The following is a 25160-nucleotide window of genomic DNA, read 5'->3' on the forward strand; positions in this document are numbered from 1 at the left end:
TTTCTCGTCGAGATTGGACTACTGTAATGGTCTTCTAATTGGATGCTCTAAACAGTCCATAAAGAAGCTACAACTTGTACAAAATGCTGCAGCTAGAATCCTAACCAAGTGTAAAAAATTTGATCATCTTAGTCCCACTCTCATGGCATTACACTGGCTTCCGAGTGAATATCGAATTGAATTTAAAATTCTTCTGTTAACCTATAAGGTGTTAAATGGTCTTGCCCCACAAGGTCTGAGTGAACTCATTGCTTACTACAACCCATCTCACCCTTTGCGCTCCCAAAATGCTGGATTTCTCGTAGTCTAAAAAATTTGTAAGACTACAGCCGGAGGCAGAGCTTTCTCCTTTAAAGCCCCTCAATTATGGAATAGCCTTCCAGCTCCAATCCGAGATTCTGACTCAGTTTCAATCTTTAAATCTAGACTTAAGACTCACCTATTTAATCAAGCCTTCAGTTAATATTCCCCTTGTAAGGTGTGGGGCTTGGGGGGCCCCAGACATTGAGATTTCTGGTAATCTGAGATGTTGATGCTATCATCCAGCTGTGTCATGGCATCACTCTAGTTGTGATAATGATTTGACTAGAAAGCAATGTCTCAGTGAGTATTGTCCATCTTTTTGCATGCTTCTACCTAAGACGATTGCATGCAAGCACCTACAAGCACCTAGGATATGGTCTGGCTTGCCGGTGGATGTGCCATTGCCGCAAGAGGACGTGCTGAAGCTAGCTCCTACCTGAGGCTCACCATCGGCACTGAAGGGACTGTGACTACTTGGCCGAGGAGCAAGAACCTTAACTATAACTGTGGAACCATCTTTTGTCCACAAATATGGACTTGTGCTAACGGGCCGCCCAATGGAGGATGGTCCCCCCATGGTATCCCCAATCATAGGGAGTTTTTCCTTGCCACTGTCGCCTTTGGCTTGCTCATTAGGGATCTGGACCCATACGATTGTAGAGCTGCTTTGTGGCAACATGTGTTGTATAAAGCGCTATATAAATAAATTTGACTTTGACAGATAGAAGTCACTAGCAGCAGAGGTGCTAGTTGTAGTAGAATATGCAGTTATACTAGTTACTATCTGTATGGATGGGTTCCATCTTGAGACTTGGTCAAGTTGGAACCCTTGATAGAATAAGGTTAAACAATAAATGTTTAAAACTTGATTATAACGTACCATGATATGATGTAAACCTTGGTTCAACACCAATAACCAACAAAGAAGGTTTAAAGAAAGTATCTACCAATGTAATGCTATTAGTAGGTACAGCTAATGTGAGCTACCTAAAACATCTCTGGCAGGAGCTTTGGCAAACGAACAGGGAAAAGAAAACAGCCCAGTCTAGCCATTGTCATTCATTCCACCCTCCTTAGCATGTTCTACGCTGTAGGCGTTGTTTGATCCACTGCAGGCCACTCCGGACCTCCTTGATATTGTCATCCTGGGCTTGGCACTGCCTGGATATGATATCGCAGTCATTTGCCTGCTCTGAGGTGATCCTGTACTGAGGTTACTCAAGTACTGAGGTTGCTTAGGGTTTTTTTTTAATGAATGGAGCATGTGTGAATAGGAAATTGTCCACAATAACAGCATCTCTCAGAGCAGTGTGTGAAGCAGGGGAACTGGGATAAAGTGCAACATCATCTGCACACACCTGCAGCCAAACACACAAACCTATATGCCATCACCAATAAATACAAAAGGGCCACTAAAACCAATAAATACAAAAGGAAGGAATGGCAATGAAAGCATATGCTATTGATGTCCTTAAAGTCATTATTCTTGCACAATATTCACACAAGTCCAATGAAACAGTGATTACTTGAGAACCAGTTAGATTGGACCAACATCATAGCAAGGTGATGTAGCTACAGCGCAGACAGGTGCTGTCTCAACGCAATGGAGCTATTTGTTTCTAAACACAAGGAAAGAGATTGTGTTGAGTGTTCTGAAACAACACCATTGTAATTAAACACTCTCCCAAACAGCCCATCAAAGTGACTTAGTGTCTGGCAGATATCTATATCACACTATTAACGTTCAAATGTGAAAAAGTGCTTCTAACAAGGTGCTCCAAACCTAAAGGAAGAGACCTGGTGCCGCAGCTGGACAGGACCTACCTTGACCTCTGGGCTGGTGAAGACCTCAACGTCCACCATGCAGGCAATGAGGGTGGAGATGTCATACTCCATGCTCTCACCGGGCACGCTGGCTGACGGTGCTTCGCTGGGCAACCGTTCTCCCTGACCGTGTGCGTGTGAGAGCACAGGGGCTGGTTGTATGTCCTGAGGAGCCTGCTATATATTTTAAGGATATTTGAGTCTATGAGAGAGGGCTTGTATGTGTGTCTCTCTCTGCTGAGCTCTAAGAGTGGAGTCAAGCAGAGACTAGCGTGTGCGCCTCTCCCCCCTTCGTTCACTCAACAAGATGACATCACTGCCCTCCTCACACACACACACACACACACACACACACACACACACACACACACACACACACACACACACACACACACACACACACACACACACATACATGCAACCAGTGTAAACTGAGCAATTTTCCACAGCCCCTTAATTTAGTGTTCTACTGTTTCCTTCTTTTCTAATTTAATCTCATATAAAGGCTGCATCATTCTTTCAGTCTTAGCAACCACAGACTGCAGCACTGCCCCAAAAGATGACATGGCAAAAGTCTTTCTTTTTCAGTGTATTTGGAATCAGTTTTGTTTTTGTTTTGTTGAAGGAGCAGGAGGGGTATGCGTGGACTGACGAAAACGAAAAGCAGCTAAAGGGCCGTGAGTGACTCAGCACTGCAGATGTTAGGCTCCAGAGAGGGGAAGAGAGAGAGGAGAAAGAGGAGAGAGAGAGAAAAGGGAGAGACAGAGTAGAAAGAGGAGAGAGAGGGAAGAGAGGAGAGGAAACAAGCAATATGTGCTATTCATTAGAAGTCTAAGACACGATGACATGATCTACTAGTTCAAAGACAAAAACCATTCATACAAAGAGCTGCAGATAATGAAATTCAAGATCCATTCTAGTATTCTAATAACTCTAATCTGACATATACAGGTGCTGGTCATAAAAACTTGATTTATTTCAGTAATTCAATTCGAAAAGTGAAACTTGTATATTGTACTCATTAATTACACAGAGACTGATATATTTCAAGTGTTTATTTCTTTTAATTTGATGATTAGAACTGACAACTAATGACAACCCCAAATTATGTACCTCAGAAAATTTGAATATTGTGAAAAGGTGCAATATTAAAGACACCTGTTGCCACACTCTAAACAGCTAATTAACTCAAAACGCCTGCAAATGCCTCTCAGTCTAGTTCTGTAGGCTACACAATCATGGAGAAGACTGCTGTCTTGACAATTGTCCAAAAGACGAACATTGACACCTACACAAGCAGAGCAAGACACAAAAGGTCATTGCTAAAGAGGCTGGTTGTTCACAGAGCTCTGTGTCCAAGCACATTAACAGAGAGGCGAAGGGAAGGAAAAGATGTGGTAGAAAAAAGTGTACAAGGGATACAATAGGGATAACCGCACCCTGGAGAGGATTGGTAAACAAAACCCATTCAACAGTGTGGGGGAGATTCAGCCAACAATGCTCAAATCAGCAACAGCAACTGAAAAATAATATCTGAATTTTAATATGTGGTGGTTGACCACAAAGTAAACGGTAAATGCAAAGGAAAAGGTGGAAGGCACGTCATCACTAGAGGCCACATGACTGTGCCACAACATATTATTCCAGCGCTTGCTGTGTGTCGAGAGCATCTTAAATCACATTGTCCTTCCCCAGTGGAAAGTCCTCTGCCTTTGTGTGAGGAGTCAATGAATGGCCCACCTAAGCTAGAGTGACATCACGGCAACCTCAAGAAGCAGGAGGCCTCGTTATGTAAGCCTGCCCGCTGATGCATGTCAGACTGGCCCACGGGTAGACGAATGGAACAGACGTTACAGTAATGGACCAATATTGTGCCTGCAGCATCTACTTGCGTTTGTTGCTAGAGAGTACAGAAACTGCAAGTGCATCTCTGAAGATATCGGGGTGACCTGGAGGTGGAACTTACATGACACCATAGCTTATATTAAAATGTTGCGGGTAGACATAAGTGGGTGATTAAAAAAGCAACGATAACTCATGCTTATGAGACTAACTCTTGATATGCCTCCTAACAGGTTATTTGCATGGTCCCGAGGTGTGTTGTTCCACCTGCCCAATTGGAGGTGGCAAACACATTCTAGTGGTACAAGTATGCCTGCTGCTTGGTTGTCTATATAATGGGAATCACTTCCTAAAGCATAAAAAGTGGCTTTTTTACATTGCTGGAAAATGATCTTGTTGTTCTTCAGGCCAGTGGGAAGCACATGAGATGGGTTCAGGTGATCTCTAGACACACCACATGACAAACTGTATGACTGATAGTCATGCTGTCACCTTCTAGTCAAAAGGACAAGTCACCCACACAAATACACACAAACAAACCCAAACACACACATGCACACACCCAAACACACATACGTGTGCACCCATATACACACGTGCACACAAACACACACATACGTGCGTGCGCACACAAAAGGCCACCGACACACATAGGGTTTAATGTTACAGAAATTATGGAAAAATACCATAGAGATTGTCAACAAATAATAGTTACACACAAACTCGGGAAGACCGCTTTGCCGTGTGATCATCGGATTGATCTGAAGGGAAGCAGGCTGCCAGGTTTCTTATTTCCTCACGGTCCACCTTTAATTGGATAAAGTCATTACTGTACCTGGGCTCACTCTACATGCAGGCTCACTCTACTCACTCACTTGTTTTGTCCAGGTTTAATTAATTATTTTAGGCTGAGACAACATAAGTGTTATAACAGAGCAAAACCAATACTACATGAGACAGAATCACAAAGACAAGGAGGCACTGGGATAACAGAAAATGGCACACAGCAAAGTGAAAGAAAGAAGGAAGTGCAGTGAATGCAATTCAGTGGTGGAGAGATGCACGGCGGCATCAGGAAGTGCTTGGCTGATTAATGGCAGCCCCGATCAAAGGCTGGTGTTGACATCAGACCGGCAACAGAAGGGGAAAGGGGGGGGGGGGGTGTTGGGGTGGGGAGGGGGGTAGAGGCAGCGAGAAAGAAAGAGCGGCACTTGAGACAGGTCAGAGACGCGAGAACCTCACCAGCCTCCCAGATACACAAACATGACTGCTTTTTAGCCCCTCATTCACATGCACTCTCAGAAATAAACACATTATATATATCTTTGTACAAACTGAGGCTGTTGCTTGGTGCAATTTGTGCTACTTGTGCACTAGCCCTTTGTAGTCAGTTTTTCAACATAGATGTTGTTCTTAGTCTTAGGTGATGAAGATTTAAATGACATCGTGTAAACAGCACATGGCAGACATTATTGGTTGCCTAAACCTGTTTCAGCTAAATGCCAACAACCATGACTTACCATATCAGAACCAATGCTGTATTAACATCTCATGGGTTTACTGTGGTCAGGGAACTTGGACCCTGGAGGGCAACTGTTGGTCTGTTTGTGCCAGCATACAGCAAACATAATTGTGCCATTACACAGCACATGTGCAAGTGCACTTCATTTAGTATGCGTAACCTCCTGATAAACTGCTATAAAATTCGTAAACCTTCACCTGGAGACTCCTTCTAATTTTTAAATGGTAGAGAATGCCTAAACAGGTCTGCGTTTTGTCATAAATCAGACATTTTTGGATTATACCACACATAATTACAACAAAATCATGGTGATGGTTCCTCTCTATCACCATCTCAGTTAAGCAATAAATAAAATATGTCCCTAACTATGACCATTTGTTCGGAGGGTGCAAATCGGACTAAAACTAAGAGAAGCAGTGACAGTTATTTTGAATGTCTCTCACCCTTCCCCTCCTTCCTACACACACATACATACATCTCTCTCACACACACTCCACACACACACACATACATCTCTCATACCCACTACACACACACACACACACACACACACACACACACCTCCATACCTAAAGAGGTGTTGTCATACAGACAACACTACACACCACACAACATATACACCATACACACTACACACCTTCATACACACCACGTACATTCCCACACACCATAACACACACTAGACTCTACACATTACACTCTAATCCTCTCACAACCAGCAGCTCAAATCTTGGCCCAGGCAGAGCATTGCCCTTATACTCCCTCACTTAGGGGTATTAGCCATAACCTTAGTTAGAACAGGGCATACCTGTTCAAGCCCTCTCATATTTCCTTCAGGAAATGCAAATCTAGTTTTATTTTATAATCCAATCAGGTGGAGTAGCAATAATTGGAATACCAATAATTGTCACTGTGTATTCTCCCACTCTGCATATACTTTCACATCATGTTCTTTGCAGGTGGCCAGTGTGAAGGTCATTGTGCTTTATGAGACTGTTAACCACATACTGAGAGACCTCATTAGCATTTGGCCCACTGGTGCTCACAGCCTTCTCTAGCCTCCTATGACCAACATTAGCATATTCCAGAAGTGTAGTTACTGTGTCCAGTTTATATTCATATCTTACCAACTAGCCTGAGTAACGAGGAGAGATAATCTGATGCGTCTTATCGTATTTAGGTATTATTTTATGATTTACAACTATGTTGTTATCCACAATGTAATGGCTCACAGTGATTCTCACTGAAGTGCAGGAACTCTTAGTGTGCAGGAAGCTGGACTAATGAGTGAAGCACATTTTGTGTATCATTTCTGCTTCAGCAGGGGATCATAATCAGTTTCTTTTTTATAATGTGGTAGTGTTTTACCTCCTAACTTCATAAATGACCATGATCATTTACTGAAATCTGAATCTGGTGTATTTTAGGTAGAACACTGAATTAGAACAGAGTAAAAGAAAGCACCACAGCAGGTGCACATATAGATTTAGTATAAAACCAGTAAAGAGCAGTCGCTCCACACAGAGCTAATGTATCTGAATAATCTAAGGGGGTTTGAATGACTACAAGCACCAACTGTTAAAGTCAGTCTGTCAAATGTTCTCACAGCAGATCAAGGTACTTGACCTATAGTTACCTGAATGCCCATTAACTGAATCCCTGCAAATGTTGCACACTCCTGGTAGACCTGTTCCGGGACTACAACTCACTTTCTGGCCTATGCAAAGAGGTTCATTTCAAAACAACTACTGCAAGACTGGCCACTTGATTGAAAGAAAAAAAAAAACGCCATTCCATTCCAACTCAGGGGGGCAGAGGCAGAGATCGCTCACATGTGAAAAGAGTTGCACTTTTAGTGCTCCATTTATATCCCAGGTGCCTCTTGTGTGCCATCTGGGCTTCCATCTATGCACCACCCTCAAGTAATGGATGTCACTTACAACAACAATCCTTATGATGACGCCACACATCAAAAAACACTGTCCACTGTCTGTGCAATTCTTCTGAGCTGGTGAAATGGACGTTCGGTAATAAATGAAGCTATGGAGTAAGGCATACAGAATGCAAAAATGGAGCAAGACATACAGAAAGGGTGGTCTGTGTGGTCTGTGCTAGTGGATTTCATCATGAGATACAGGGACCAGTGGAAAGGAGTGCTCAACCCTTTTCCAAAAGCCTCAGTAATGACTCCAGCAGGTGACCAGATGCTCAGTTTGAAATCTGGGTACCTTGGCTACACCCAGAAGGATGACAGCCATGTTTTCATTTATTCATTTCTGCTTATTTCCTTTCCCCCCTACAAACTTACCAAGGCTATTTATTTTTTATACCTTCCTGTATTCAAAAAGCCCAATAAAATCTATTTGGCTATTTTTATTCTGACCCCTTGGCTAACACCATTTAAACCACCCAGGCTTGGTATTTGTCAGGCTCAGCTATTGGGGCTTTAATATGTCTGCCATTAGCTTAGTTATTGGCCAGGTTGCCAGTTATTACTAACTTATTATGTATAAAATATATACCTACAAAATAAAGAAAATCAATGAAGTCTTAATAAGGCATATTCATAGCTGTGGGATCTTCCATAGCGATAGTTGTTAATTTAGATCTGTTGTCTACAGGAATGCATTTCCTCTGACCAACATGGTCAATGCATTATTCAACGTCCACGCTTGTGATTCAGCCCTGAATGCCTCAATGTCCATTAGGCTGGTTTAAATGAATTTTAGGATCACTGCTCAGGAGTCTCCCCTTGGTGGGTGGGCTGCCCACCATGGTACCCAGGGTACATGGGTCAAAGTCATCAAATGAACCTCACAGGCCGTCACAAGCAGCGCAAAGCACTCCTGGGCTGGAGTGCCACTTGTGTCCTGGGTTACCACAGTAGACCAGCAAAGAAGGGGCTGCACGTGCTCTCTTTTCACTCTTGGTGCTGTTGCTCAGGGTTAAAACCACTTATTTTGGCACGAGAGACAATTTTGATGGGAGGTCATTTTAAATCGGATTTGGAGCTGGCACAGAGTACAGTTTTTGGTGAGGACTATAAGGCAGCAGAATTGGGTTTTTCAGAAGTGCATGCCAATACCAAGGGGTCAGACAGTAGTTATGTGCAGCATGTCAAGTCTTAGCAGAAAGAGATTAGAGATTAAGGCATCACGATTTGGAACACATTCCAGTGGCCACACTGTGGACACTGTCACGGTACTGAGGCCCCTGCCGGCCGCCTCCATCTGCAGCTGCAGTATTTCATTCTGTTGTTGTGTTGTGCTCGTCCCTCGGGTGGGTGGGACTCATTGTGTAACCCCACACCTGGGGGACATTTGTCTGTCTCTATATATATTGTGTCTTTGTACCAGTTGACTGCTGGTTATTGTATCCTTCATTTGGATTGTCACAGGTTTCCAGTTGGTGCACTTTATCCATTAAATCCCCCTTTTTCCCCTGAGGCTGGCGTGATCCTTCCTTTTTATTTTGCACTTCTCACCCATCAAAGACATGTAATAAAATAAAAAATATTCAGTCAGAAAATCTACCTCCTAAGCCCTTAAGACTGTGTGATAATATATTGAATGAAAAACAGCAACTTTATTGGTGAAAAATCTTTACTGTTTTTATATTTTATATTTATATATTTTACTGTATTTTTTTTTAAATCTGTTTTTAGAGCCAGAACATGAATAAATGCACTGACACTAAATGACTTTTGGACACGATTGAACTAATAATTAGGAGAAAGAGGCTTTTGTGTGCAGTTTCTCAACATCAAGGTTTATAAATAGAGTTGGTTCTCTGAAACATGTCAATACAATTTTAGGAGCAAACATGATGAACTAACAACACAAATAGAACTTTATGTAATGAACCAAAAATGGCACTTGGATATATTTGGATTAAACCCTTTCCTAATATAAATGCAATTCAGAGCTGGCAAATCGATTCATATCAGGGATTTGGCTTTCCACAAGAGATTATAAGGCACTTGTGTAAGATTCTATATTTATGAGTCAATATGTGACATCTTTGTGCTTCTTTATATTTGATCCCCAGCTAAATGGATTCGAATTGGGATTGAGGGGCCTTCATCACCCTCCTCATGTGCTGTGTAATTTCTAAGACAAATTACAGATATGCATAATAAATATCTGTTGGTCTGAGCCGGCCCCGTTGCACAAGGGAGATGCCCACACACACCCTACACCACTCCCTTGCACTCATTCACCCACCTGTCATTACATACCTGTCCCCTGTTGCTATTCTCCTATCTTCCTTATTAAAGCCCACAGGTCCAGTGCTGCACATTGTGAAGAATGCTGCGAGGTTGGAGCTCTTTACTCCTGCCATTCCGCCAGGTCAGTGTCCCGTGACAAGGGGCTCTTTGGTTGATGGATTTTGACTCCATAAATTGTTCCAGGTCAGATGTTTTAAATGCACTTTGTCAGATCTCAATACATATTTACCTAATAATAGAAATGTAATGAACAAACAATACTATAAGTAAATAAATATAATTCAGAACTATAAAACCGTTGAGAGAGGAGAGGTGAGCCTTCTGGCAAACACGGTCATCTCAAATAGGTTCTTAGATACAGAACATACTATGTTTTTGAACAGACTCAAAATCATCTGGGAGCCATTTTTTTATTAGGTGGTGGCCTATATGTTCACTGAATTGCAGTTTAATAACAAGTGCACACGACACATGTTGTGTGCATCAAGTCCTCTCTCTGTTCCATAGCTGTGGTGGCACCAACCCAAATTTTCTGAAATATATGCTGAATAGCATTTATACACACAAACACAAACACAAACATCCCTACGCACACCCACATGTGTGCACATACATCTGATACTGCTGGAAAGATCCTACAAATTATCCCTATCTCCAAGAACAGCACAGACAACACACTATGCAACACATACACACAAATTCTCTCCCTTGGCCTGTGTACGAGTTTGATCTCTCACACACCGGCGATGGTGTTTGATGGGCTGATGACAGTCAGGCAATGGCGTTACTGGTTGGCCATGTGCTTGGCAAGCTGAAATCTTCACTCTGATGTCACAGTTGTACTGCAAGTTCTGTAAGTAATCAAGGTCATGCACATGACCTCACCAACAGTACTGCTTCCATTAAATGCTACCTGATCAGCAGAACAAGGCAACGATAACAGTCTTAAGCTGTTCCTATGAAAGACCCTTCACATGGCTCTGAGAAACAAAGACTGGCCCTTACTGAGAACTATTTACTTTTCTGGGGCTTGTCCAGGATTGTGATCTGGTCCAGGCTATTTTAGCAGTACTGTGACCAGTCATCACTCCCACTTATTTGGAGAGAAAATGAACTCTGAGACATGACAAACAAACCAGCTCGAAGTTCCAACTGAGGATACACCAAAGAAGAATCCACAGGAGCTCCTGACCAACACACGAGCTTATGATGGAATGATATGATTTTAATGATGATGAGCATATGGACAGAACTTCAAGCGAAAACAAGTCTGGTGCTTGAATGATTATACAAAACGATTAATTTGTTAGTTGGATTATTTCTCCATTTTGATACACATAATAATGTTTTTAATGTAAATATATAAAAATAACACTTATTGCATTCTTTTCACTGCTTGCATTGTACACACAAATGTAACAGAGGCACGAATGGATTTTCCTTGAAGGGAAGCAAAGCTACTGTAGTACTAATATTTGGAGACACTGCAATCAATGAACAAACTTTTCAGTCACATTTGGAGAACCAAAAACACAGAGAATCGCCCACATCACCAAACATATGAGATATAATGCTGAGTCATACATCAGCCAAAACAGTAAACGTCAATGAAAAGAAACATCACCTAATAGGTAAACAAAAATGTCACAGAAAAAATTAGGTGACTCGAGGCTGTATTGGAGTAAAGAGGAAGTCAAAACCAGCAGGAGCTTAATGCACGTTAAAAACATTACAGAACATTTAATGTACAGTTGCTACCATTGTGTATTACCCAATGAAAATACTTTTAGGTGACACTTGCATACTTTCAATACAAAGATATGGTCCAACCTGGAGTTCAGACTAGAAGTACAGCTGACTCATTTATTAAACAGCAACAGCTCATCGTTTTGTCTTAAGTACGCATGGTAGCTAATTAAGGGTGCAATATGTCCTCTCGTGTGTGATAAGTTCAGACAGCAAATAACCAAAAATTCATGACAATGCAATGCAGTTATCATCGGTGCTTTGCAAAGCTAGTCTGGTTGAACAAGTTTTTTTTGAGATTATGAGATTTGTGGACTAAATCAGGAAACCCTGAAGTAGACAGACACTCCACAACTTTGCATACATTTTTGCCCCTCAACTGGCACTTGTGACACTGAAAAACTACTAATTACTAATTACACACACAGTCAACACGAGCAATCTGACATTTCTCAAAGGCAAAAGGGCAGTTCCAATTGGCAGGATGTGTAACCTCTCCAGCCTCTGACCCCTCTAGCACAGAGTTTACAAACAGTATGTGCAGTGCTTGGACATTTTGTACATCAAAGTAGTGAACCAAAAGATGACACTGTCTGCTACACCATATTAATGAATTCTTAAAACTATTTACACTGTAATTACGCATGCTTTTAGGTACAGAAATGTGGGTCTTATATTACAAACAATCATTATTCTAACATATTGGATTAGATTAGAAAAATACAGTACCATAGAACAATATGTAGGTATCAGTGAGCCTCAGACTTGACCAGCAAGAGGAGCACTACTTGGCAACAAAGGAGAAATAAGCCTGTAAGATCACTGTGCAGACTGCTCTCTGTTCTGTACAATCTTGGTGAGCATTGGCATACAACAGTCATGTAACAAGTTGAACTCAGAGATACAACGCAGGACTGCAGCCCTCAGACTAGTGTGCACATGCGGGCAGAGAGTGCAGTTGTCATTCTTATGGTGAAGCACTCTGGCAAGGCCTTGGATTTGTATCGCAACAAACCAAACAAAAGAGTGTTTAGAGAAAAAAAATGACCATTCACTGCCTCAGGCCAGAGGCACCATTTTGTCCCCAGCGATGAGGACAGCAGAAGCCTGTCAGATAGAAGGAAAGAGGAAGGGATTCTCCCCCAACCCCATCACCAACACAGAGAGACAAAGCAGTGAGTAAACCCTTGAGTAAACCACAGATGAAATACCATACTAAACCCCAGAGTAAAACCTAGAGTAAACCACAGATGAAACACTATACTAAACCCCAGAGTAAAACCTAGAGTAAACCACAGATGAAACACCATACTAAACCTGAGCGTAAACCCTAGAGTAAACCCCAGATTTAATCACCAGACTAAACCTGGTGGTGTCCTGAGCTGATTCTGCAGTGGGTGAGGAGACCAAAGCAGGTCCGGAGATTAAAGTAGGATTTGGTCCTTTGCTGCACAGGTATTGTGCCATAAATACGAGAATTCCCCACAAGAAATCAGGAGCCTTGAGCGTGATTGTAGCCACAGAAAATGCATGAAACAGCATGTTCTGACTTGCACCGAAAATTGGTTTACGACGCAATGTAGGAACGGATCAACGTCACGTCGTAAGTCGTGGACCCCCTGTATATATATATATACACACACACACACACACACACACACACACACACACACACATAGATCATGCACACACAAAACAATCTTGTTAAGAACAGCTGCTTTCAACTGACCAGTGGATGTTTTAACAGTAATGTATGACAATGGCTCTAAAGTTAAACAATGTAGAGCTTTTTCCACTTTACAACATCTGTGTTACAATATTAGATGTCTGTTGAAAGGTCTGCATTAGTTTTTTTGTCTGCATTAGCTATGTACTTGACACTGTGAAATATTTTTAACCTATGGTTGTTCCTGTGAGGAAAGTACATTATACTTCTGAAAAACCTGTAAGATTTTTTTAAGAGTAGTTTCTTTACAGAAGTTCCAGCTGATTGTCCAGTGGGCCTAAAGATGAATCAGAGCATTCGGGTGATTCAACACAGGTGAATCATTTTGGTCAAAAACATGTCAGTCGTTAATCATGTCACATCAAGTGTTCACCAGGGTGTTTGAACATTTGAAAGGCACGCAGCGGCTACAATAACTCGACATTTTTGTCTAAACTATGAAGCCATGTTTTCTAAATAGAACTGTTTTCTAAATAGTCATTTTGACAATGTGTAATTATGATCCATTATGATCCATTATGATATGTGAATATGCCAATAACTTTATTTTTTTTAAAAAGGCTTCTCTCTCTGTAAACACTCCTGAAGATGCTGCAGCAGGTGACAGAGAGCAAAGCTGTGAAGAAAACAAGCCTGCCATCTAGTGCTGCTTCACAGAACGTAATCTTCAATTATTGTAGTAATGTTAGGAATAAGGGAAGACTTGGTGTGAAGGGTAGTGCCCGGACTTTGCCTGCATGATCTGAAGGGAACCACAGAAGCAGATCTGGGATCAGCTTTGTCTTCAAGTTTCTCAACTAGACTATGCAGAGGTTTGTAATTATAAACATAGGCAGATGACACCAGAGGATCAAAATCAATAAGCTTTAAAAAGAGGTGCTGTAAGGCTGTGCTATTTACAGTCTATTTACAGTATTATAGAGAAAGTACAGGTCATGTACCGGTAAGGGCGCTGCCATCAACATTTATCCCAAAATTACAATTACCTGTCATCCTGCATTTAAGACAGTAAAGATGAATAAAAAATATATTTTTCCCATAAAACTAGCTACTAAATCTTGTGTAGTGACATTAAATATTATATATTAATATTAAAGACCCAAGAAGACATCTGTTAAATGATGGCACAGATACAAGTATATAAACACCCCCCCCCCCCCCCCCAACCCCGTAGTGCGCATGCATGTATACACACACACACACACACACACACACACACACACACACACACACACACACACATACACATGCCTGGTTGAGGTGATTATGTAAGAATCAGCCCCAGGCTACTGGGACACTCCGTAGATATTTCCATCAGTTTTCCACTCCAACAGAGGAAACATCCAGCTCAGATTTTCCCCTGATAAACACACACACACACACACACACACACACACACACACACACACACACACACACACACACACACACACACACACACACACACACACACACACAGATACACATGCGCACACTCATACACACACAAAAGAGTGGTCTTGTGGATAGGCACCACTGCAAAAATACAGGCTATTCAAACTTATATTTGGTCTCAGATAAAAGGTAATAATATCTGATTAATGGCAATCTAGACATAATTGTTTCCTAAGAACTAAATGCCAGACTAGTGTTTAGAGGAACCAGTAAACCTCAGCTTATTTTTCCAAGTCCAAGTTAAGACTTGTCCGATGCCTGGAAATGGAGTATGTAACCAAAAATCCATCTCTATAGGTCATTACACACTGCAGTTCATTTACTAACTACAACAAAAACAACAAGCTACACCTGTACTTTTTGGGTACACACACTACTTAAAAGTATTTGCTTTGTACTGCCTGAAGGTGCATTCCTGTTAAGATGTTCATATGGTATTTATTAAATGTATCAAATGCACTGCTGATGAGCTCATTTGCACCACACTAGTGTTTGCATATCTTTGTTTATACCCATTATAAAAGGATTGAATTATATATAATAAGTGAAATTGGTTAAATGAATATTAATAAAAATGAAATGAAAACATATATATTTCTATATGTTACATCACAATTTGCATCCATGTAACACAACTGTATCTGTATACCAGAATGTGAAACTGTTCTGGTATGTCTCACACTCCACCTATAAAAAAGTCCAGGACAGAAATGGTAGCTTGGTGGTATTGCCACAGGATTGATCATTGACATTGAATGTCTTAGCTTGGACATTGTCATTGTTCGAGATCACCTTTTCCTGCTGCAGTTCTCAAGGCCGGTCTGGAAGTGGCAACTATTCCTGACTGAGGCTTGAAGACTGCACTGACATGCATTTAATGTGACTACCACACAGAAACATACACTTATAAACTGCATGACATACTGTATGAGTTATGAGTGGTGTGACTCTGGTTTAAGCATTGTACTCTGAGGTTAGCTGATGGCCAATAGGATATTTTATGTCTCATGAAAGACCTGGCTTGGACACTTAGTAACTTTAATATACTTTATGAAACGTTTATGTCTGCATATTTACGTGCCATCTTGTAAAGTCAGTTGACATTGGTATCCACACTGTTTGACAGGGAAATGTTAACTGAACCCTCTATATGACACGAGGCACATGCTATTGAAGGAAGATACTTGCCAAAGGTTTCCCTTTTACATCTAATAATTAAAAATTAGCCCAGGTTAGAGGACTTACATTACCTTTAGTGGATATTTTTGGCTTATACAGTTTTTTTTTTCCAGTTTCTCATATGTTAAGCCCTTAATCATACCCCTAACTGTGGATTGGTAACAATATCTGATGTGACTAGGAAAAAAAAATACTAGTGAGCAAATTATTTAAAAAATAAATCTAAACATGCATAAGATTAACTACAAATTGAGATGTACAAAAGGTTGTGATGTTATAAATGCTTTTGACCTATACTATACTGTTCAAAATAATTATACAAGTGATATTTTTTTCTCAGATTTTCATAAATGGTCAATGCAAATGATGGTTAGTATAATTTTAAAGTCATAAACCATTAGAGCATAAATCAAATTTTACTGATCAAACCTCCTAATGATAACTGTTCTAAATACACTGTTCCAAATGATTACGCACAACAGAGCTTTAAAACATTTCATAGGCTGTAAAGAACTGCAAATGGCCATTTTCTGGCTTTGCAGCATTAAGTGGTCACATTTACTAAAATCAAAAGCTATTTCAATCAAAACACCTTAACAGGCCAAGTTAACATAGTTAACATAGGACCCCTTCTTTGATATCACCTTCACAATTCTTGCATCCATTGAACTTGAGTTCATCCATTGAGTTTCTGCTTGAATTTCTTTTCAGGATGTCAGAAAAGTACGGTGGCCCTGAAACCCATCAAGCTGCAAAAGAAAAAAAAAACATGCTGCAAATACGCAGCACAAAAAAGCAAATTAATCAAAATGACAATGTGTATGCTGCATTTTGGAAATGCATTGCAAATTCAAAAATTCTGCAAATCCAGTCAAAACAACAGAGGTGTTTCTGGACAAATTATTTTATGGGGCTTAAGTAGTAAAGCTCCATAATGTAGCTAGCTAGCTATTTATACAGAAATTAATTTGTGTTGCATTGCATTATTTATCAGCGTGTTTAAGCCTTAGCTTCTGTCTAAATACCTAGGTAGCTAACTACATTTAAAGAGCATTTAGCTTATCCGTGATATAAGCAGAAACTACCAAGTGAAAAGAAGATATATTTAAAGAGCATTTAGCTTACCCGTGATATAAGCAGCAACTACCAAGTGAAAGTAAGTGAATCAAGCTAAATGATGCAGTATGTCTCAAATATAGACTAAACTATTATATTATATTGATTAATATTATAATATCTGCAATATGTTAGTGAGGTATATACATTTAATGTGATCCCATACTAAACTTATTTCATACTCATCTTGATGCTTTATACAATTGTGCTAGTGAGCTATCTAACTAATTTGTGATCTTTCAAAGAAGGACACTAAATAAACTAAGACTTATTTATTGTAAAACGTGTCAAACGTGCAATTAGATTAGAAATACATTTTTGTGGTTTGTGAAAAATCATTCTACATTTCTAATAAACCCTTTATCAAATTCAAGTTCTCCATATTAAACAAAGTGCAAGCTACTATTAAACAGCCTCTTCAGCATAGTAAACAAACAAAAAAGAGGGCTCAAGTTGAACAGCCAGAGATGGAAACCTTGCCTCATTTGCTTTCCACCATTGCAGAGGATCTGCACTTTTGGGCACTTTTTTTTTATGTAAAATGGACACAAATTAAGTATTATATCGCGATCTATCGATCGCCGGTGGTTGGTGCCAGAGCGAACTAGTAACTCATTGAATCATAGATGTGGATCAGAGGTAAATAAATTAGATTTTTTTTTTCAGCGTGAGATATCGGAAGTGTGGCGTGAGAGCGTGTGAAAACGGTCAAATGCGTGTGTCTCACGCTCAGTGCGTTAGAGTTGGCAACCCTGTGAGAATCTCTTCCCTTACAGAATGACTAATAACATCTGCCTCATCCCCACTGTCGTTTAGGCTGGTTTCTTCAGAGTCTGATACAAGCAATGTATCCAGCAAAGTCACAGGTTTCTTCTCGATAACATCTACTGATGTTTGGGACTCTGTGGTATGAAGCAGCTGTTGATTCACAGTCTCTTCTCTTTGATTCCAATGCAAGGGCTTGCACTTTCACTTGCAGTCCCAGACATTCCCTAGTGATGGGCAAATGATACCGAAGTTTCAGAGCTTGTGTCAAGAAATCCAGGAAGTTGTTTATGAAGCATGTATTGAGGCTTGCTTTGTTTAGGGCGAGTGACGTCACTGATGACGTCTGAAGCCTCACTGGTTCAGGACGTGGTTTGAGTATCAGCGTTGTAGGGGTTTCATCTACTAATCCTTTAAAGTAGATGTAATTTGTTTTACCTTAATTATTCATCAGTCTCATTAATTTAGAATCAGTCTCGTATTGTAATCTCAGTTCTCCTATGGAGAACAAAGTAACTAAAATGCTTCAAACAGTAGAGCAGTGTGGCTGTATGTTAATGAGATCAGCTGGTTTATTCTAACGTTGTCAGAACAAAGGGTAATGGCACTAGCTTAAAAGTTTAGCATTAACTAAACATTATTGTGTTGTGTGAGCCTGGGGAAGACTATATCAGTTATCAATTAATCAGATAAAAAAGAGAGATGATTGCATGCACAGCAAAGAGAACTTTGTATGTAAAAATCTTGATGAAGACTATCTAAACCAGGAGTGGCCAACCTGCGGCTCACGAGCCGCATGCGGCTCTTTGCCTGGTTTCATGCGGCTCCCCAGCTGGTCCGCACTCTCACCTGCACTAACGATCTGTGTCGTGGCCCAGTTACATCATCAGCTCTGAGGCCGACACACTGCTACATCTTGGTGCTGCGCGGTTTGTTTACAAGCCTAGCAAGCCGCTAATACTTTTAAAACCGGCGTAGTGGAAAACACGCATTTGACTGGCTTCACAAGCTCACACGAGTTACTAATTTGCCAACTACTGGCGATCGATCGATCGCGATATAATACTTATTTTTTGCCTATTACACCCCCCCCCCCCCCCCTTTCCGGTCAACAATCTACACTCGCCACCCACCCCCCGCCAACAATTTACATGCCCATGTTTGCTCTTGGTCTCTGATGGGTTGGCCACCCCTGATCTAGTTGAACACAAACGCTGAGAAGGTTTTAGCTAAAACTTAGTTATGTCTGCAGTTCAAATAACTATGCCCAGCAGTTAAGACTCTCACGTGTTGAGGATTTTGCATGGTTTCATCGTCCTCTGAATTCTCCTGGAATTAGGAGGGAATTTCCACCACAAAGAAAGAGAGAGAGAGAGAGAGAAATAGGTCTAACCTCGGTGCAGGTGAGACCAGAGGGAGATTATGGCAGGCCGTTTTATCATAAAATGAGCTTCACCCCACTTACATTCCAGATATCTGTAACTACATTACAGATATCTGTATATTTAATTTAAGATATCTCTAATTATATTTTAACTAGGCAAAATGTCAATTTGAGATATCTCCAATTACATTCTGACTAGTATAAATTACGTCATATTCATCATTGATTTGTATGGAGGCTCAAGTTCAAGATATCTGCAATTAATTACTGACTATCTGAAATGTACATTTAAGATATCTACAATTAAATTATGACTAGTCAAAAAGTCAATTACAGATATCTCGTTTTTTGTTCTGACTAGTCATTATTCTAATTAAAGATATCTTAAACATACTCATTATTTAAGATATCTTAAAAATATTTTTAGATATTTGAAACTAAGATTTGACTAGTGCAAATTAAATATCAGATATCTTGAAAGTAAGTAATGACTAGGCAAAACAAAGTTAGGTATATCCAGAACTGTATTTTTGACTAGTCAAAAGTCATTTAAAGATATCTACAAATAAATTGCAGATATCTTGAACATTTTTTATCTAGACGTTTTTTTTTATTTCTGTTATCTTGAATAATTATTCTGACTAGTCGGAATGTGTTTGTAGATATCGTTAATAATCATTTTGTCTAGTCAATACGTCCCAGATTTACGTAGCATTTTGGCGCCAAGCTTGGCACTCTTTGTATTTGCTAATCTAGGGTGACCAGATTTGGGTTTCTGAAAAGGAGGACACATTTTTTGCCGGGGTCATCGGTGTATCGGTTTGATATGACACAAATGACATGGTGTCTGTGTAAAAATTGCATTTATTGAACAGCACAAAACAACATAGTACCTGCCGTACACATCAAGCACTCTGCCTCATACGGATCACGACCCTGGCGAAAGCACAGGAATTTTTTCTTTAACTCCTCCGTAAACGTTCACTTTCGTTTCGGCTTTGCCGCAGAACCGGCGGACACACGTGCTTTCGCTTGTAAACACTCGGGGGTAGACTGGCAGGCCCACGCTTTCTTCTTCACACACACACACACACACACACACACACACACACACACACACACACACACACACACACACACACACAATATAAAGTAGATAGATTTGAGGAGAAGTACGTGACTAATTTGCGCTACAGATAAACCTGGAATGAAGTGGAATGGAACGGAGTGGCAATTCTAATCACAATGACTATATGTATTATGTTTGAGGAAGTCGAACAAAATCCCGGACGATTTTGAAATTCCCCCCGGACATTTTTTAGGTCTCAAAAGTAGGACATGTCCGGGAAAAAGAGGACATCTGGTCACCCTAGCTAATCAGTGGTCTGTACGCGATGTCAGGACAGTCGAACTCGCATTCTCGTGTTTTTAATACGATTTTTAGTGCCGCATAATCCATACTGTTGAGATCTTTCAAGATTGTGCCATTTTTCACGACGCTGAAGTTGGTTACTTATTCGCAGTTTGAGATTCGTTTGGTTACTTATTCGGCGGCTGAAGTGGTTCCTTATTCAAAAAGGGTGTGTTCACGATGCGTGTTTACAGCCCGCTTTGTTTAAAAGCGATAGATTAAACAAACGAGCGTAGGAGCAAACATTTAAGAGGTTATTGTTTCCCATACTGATTTTGTGCATGTAGAAAAAAATAAAAATTTAATGAAAGCATTCCTTTTGTAAATGGTTTCTATTTCAAGTTGTTCCAATTGTACGCGATTTGTACATGATGATTGAATTCGCCAGCATTTCTAACGTAAGGAAACATATTCTTAGATTTGAAAACTAAAAATACAGAAATGCTGTTCTAGAACACAAATTAATCTGAAGAAGAAATACCAGCACACAACATGGCATATTGAGCAGTGGGCATATGTTAACGGATTTAAAGGGGCAGTTTCAGAGGCTTATTGAAGGCCTTATTGATGGTGGGCCAGAAAAAATAACAAATGCATTATGAAGAACAGGTCACTCTAAGAGGAACCTGATTTTAGCCTGATCCAACATCATTTAATACCTCAAATCTATCTGTAAACATGGCATATTGAGTAGTTAAGCACACAGAAAGCGCACTGAAATGATTCTTTTCAAGAACAGCTAACGCCATTTTAGCCACCCAAAATTCCGCAGGCAGCAGTTTCGACGACTCAGCGACATTGCAAAAGGGGCGTAATGCAAGCACTTCTTTAATTCAGATATCTAAAAATGTCATTTTGACTAGTCATAATTACGTTAGAGATATCTTGAATAAGAATTACGGATGTGTGACTCATAAAATGACGAATCCAGTGACGTCATTTTAGATATCTTAAAAGCCGGTTTGATCCGTCAAATTGAAATTGCAGATATCTTGAATTGTTCTTCTTACTAGGTAGAATGCAAATGTAGATATCTTGAATTGTTATTCCGGATAGTCAAATTGTAATTGTTACTAGTCAAAACTAATATTTAGATATCCAGAATGTAATTACAGATAATCAGACGAAGCCCATTATATGTTAAAATGGCCTGCCATAGGGAGATAGATGGCTGATCAGGGTATTTAAACACCTGGATTCCACATACTTTAGACACACCAAAGCAAGCTTGTTCAATGTATTGCCAGTGGTACATATACATATTTAAATATATATAAATGTATATACATTTAAATATTGCATTATTCTTTGTACCTTACATGTCATTTGCAATACATATTGGACACTTACATAAACTTTATTGGTGAGTACTATACTATTTTATGACAAAGTCTAACCTAATCGAATACCAGTAAGAAAAAGAGAAGGCCAAAGCTGAGGTCCAGAAAGTCCCTGCAGTGAGTTTTAACCATAGCACGAAAACCCTCGTCTTCTATCATTCATAGGGGTCTCATGTGTTTGACGGTCATGTTAAGGACACTTTCTATAAGAGCTGTTGTAAATTTTGGTGAGCAATCATTGCTTTGTAGGAATTAATTCACTTGGCTTCAAGGAGGTATCACACACTCAGGAGGTATCAGGAGAAAGATGGCGCCGATGTGTTTGGCTGCTCGTCTGTCTCTCTCATTTTTTTGTGTTCATAGTAATTTTGACCTGCGTTATTGATGAAACTAAGTCTCTGTTAGTGTATGATCGCCAAGCGTTACTGGATCTCAAACCTTCGGTCCAGGACGTGGTGTTGTTTGATGTTAGTGAGCAGCAAACCTTGCCCCCGCTTCTCTCGGAGATTCCGATTCACCTGCTTCGGGTTCCTGCGCTGCCTTCCAGGCGGATACGTCATCGTCGTCGCGGCAAGCGAGGCGGCTAGCTGGTGAAGCTGAAGTTTTACTTGGTGCACTCTTCCGCCTCTGCCCGACATGGATTACTCTTAGGATTTCATGTGCCTCGGCGATTCCTGGATCCTATTGATACCTGCCTTGTACCCGTGGTTGGTTTTGAATCCTCTCGGCCACGCCGCTCTTGCACTCTCCGGCTCAAAATGCGTCGAAAATGTCTCCGAAACCTGAGGCCGTTGGGCCGGGTTTCTCAACCTGTTGAGACCCTTGCTCCAGCTCCTGTCAGGATTGGCCTAGTAAACGCCAGGTCGCTGGTAAATAAAACTTTTATTCTCCGGGACTTTTTTAGCCTGCACAACCTGGACTTTATGTTCGTGACTGAGACATGGCTGAGTACTGGTGAGTACAGCGCCCTATCTGAGCTTTTACCACCTGATTGCTCCTGTTTTAACTCCCCCCGGGCTTCCGGTAGAGGGGGAAGGGGGGTGTTACAGCGATTGTATACAAACTGAACTATAAATGTAAGTGATGTACCTTACAGTCCGCATTCTCTAGTTTTGAGTATACATCATTCTAGATGAGACACGTTAACCCAGTGTTTTGTGCTGCTGTCTACCGGCCCCCTTGTCTACCGGCCATATTAAACCATCAGGTTCCCCCCATGATCCTGTCCCTCCACGTTTTTTTAAAGAAATTTTTATCAGCATAAGGGAACCTGTTCTTGCGATTATAAATAGCAGCCTGTGCTCAGGGGTGGTCCCTGCGACTTTTAAACATGCAGTAGTGCAGCCTCTGCTTAAAAAACCTGACCTTGACCCAACAGTGCTGGCAAATTATCGGCCCATATCCAAGCTGCCTCTTCTTTCTAAGGTCCTAGAAAAAATTGTATACCTGCAGCTAAAACAGTTTTTAGATGAGAATAGCACCATGGAGGTTTTTCAGTCAGGTTTTTAAAATCTTCACAGTACAGAATCTGCCCTATTAAGAGTTTGTAATGACATCCTTCTGGCATGTGATTCTGGTAGTCATGTTGTTTTGGTCCTACTTGACCTGACTGCAGCATTTGATACAGTTGACCACAATATTTTATTAGCTCGTCTGCACGATGTAGCAGGTATTAGTGGCACTGCTCCAAAGTGGGTTAGGTCTTACCTGGAGGAGAGAACTTTTTCCGTGAGCATGCTTAACTATGAATCTTCGGTTGCTTCACTCTCTTGTGGCGTCCCGCAGGGCTCAATTTTGGGCCCACTGCTTTTTTCATTATACTTACTGCCCCTGGGCTCAATCCTCAGAAGACATGGGATTCCTTTCCATTTTTATGCTCACGATTGCCAAATCTACTTGCCCCTAAAAAAGAAGGATGTCTGTCCCATAAAAAACCTTCTGACATGTCTTGGTGATATCAGAGCCTGGCTGGCATTGAATTTTTTAAATTTTAATGAAAAAAAGATGGAAGTAATGATGTTTGGACCCAGTGGCCCCTGTGAGCCCACCTCGGTTGACTTGGGATCCTTGGAGGCTTATTTTAAACCGATTATCACTGATCTTGGGTTTAAACTCGACAGTGATTTTAAATTGGACAGCCAAGTCAAAGCTATGGTTAAGTCCAGTTTTTATTATTTGAGGCGATTGGCTCTAGTGAAATCTTTTCTCCCTAGGTACCACCTTGAAACAGTGATCCATGCTTTTATTTCAACCCGTCTGGATTACTGTAATTCTCTGTATTTGGGAGTTAACCAATCACTTCTCTCACGTCTGCAGCCGGTCCAAAATGCTGCTGCCTGATTTTTGACAGGAACAAAAAAGAGAGAGCACATCACTCCCATCCTGGCATCACTTCACTGGCTGCCCGTTTATTTTAGGGTTCATTTTAAAATTCTTATGTTCGTTTTTAAATCATTACATAACCTTGCACCGCCTTACCTCTCTGAGCTTCTTCACCCCTACATACCTTGCCGGTCTCTCAGATCAGCAGACCAGCTGCTACTGATAGTACCGAGATCTAAAAGGAAGCTCAGAGGGGACAGGGCCTTTTCTGTGGCTGCACCTAGATTATGGAATGATTTACCTTTGCAGGTTAAAAGTGCTTTATAAATAAAGATGGTATGGTATGGTATGGCTTTGTCTTATACTAAGATATACTAAGAGACAGAAGAAAGGAGAAAACCCTCATCTTCAAAAATAAGGTAGACTTTCCCTACTAATGGTAAAACACGAATAGAAACACTTACGTTAGCTTTGCCTTTTCTGGTGGCCCGTTTTCCAGAAGAGCAATGGAGTGCTACCGTTTAAGGTGTTCGTGCATCGCGCTGGTACTGCCATGATACGGCATTAAAGATTTGTGTACAAATAACCTTTTTTCTTCAGCCAATTTAAAGTAAACCTCAGCATGTTGAGGAAAAACATTTCTTTGAAAGGACGCATTTTAGAAATCAAAATGGAACATTAATAATCATTTAAAAAATAAACAAGACCGAAGCGTCGCCTTAAAATATTAGGGGGTGTTATGTGTGTCTTCTAACTTGTGCATTTGAGTCATGCTGTGCAGTCTGTTGTTTTAGAACGGCAGTTTGCTCTGTGTTCCACTCTACGAATCCCTGCTACCCCTGGGCCAATCATGCCCTGCTACCTGGGGCAATCAAGGCACATCTCCGCCCTATGCTGCCTGGATATAAGGAGGAAGCAGGAAGACCCAGCTAGTTTGCTTTTGGAGCTTGTGTGTGGCTAGTTTTTGGAAGAATGCTGTTTGTAAATTGATTTTGGAGCTTGACTTTGTTAAAGCTAT

At 40.7% G+C, this 25160-nt stretch overlaps 1 protein-coding gene across 7 annotated transcripts in view; it reads right to left on the reverse strand.

Moving 5' to 3' along the window:
- The window catches only part of rcan2 (regulator of calcineurin 2), a 106701-nt gene that overhangs the window by 70790 nt on the left and 10751 nt on the right, over positions 1 to 25160 (reverse strand). Inside the window, exon 1 of one of the 7 annotated variants that reach the window (XM_077016744.1) lies at positions 2128 to 2392. The exons of the other annotated variants lie outside the window; for them this stretch is intronic. Coding sequence (XP_076872859.1) covers positions 2128 to 2199 — 72 coding nt within the window. The 5' untranslated portion in view covers positions 2200 to 2392. Of the gene's footprint in view, positions 1 to 2127; positions 2393 to 25160 lie in introns of those variants that run through there. 7 annotated transcript variants of the gene reach the window in all.

The sequence above is a fragment of the Brachyhypopomus gauderio genome, chromosome 9 (assembly GCF_052324685.1).
Source record: "Brachyhypopomus gauderio isolate BG-103 chromosome 9, BGAUD_0.2, whole genome shotgun sequence".
Lineage (NCBI taxonomy): Eukaryota > Metazoa > Chordata > Actinopteri > Gymnotiformes > Hypopomidae > Brachyhypopomus > Brachyhypopomus gauderio.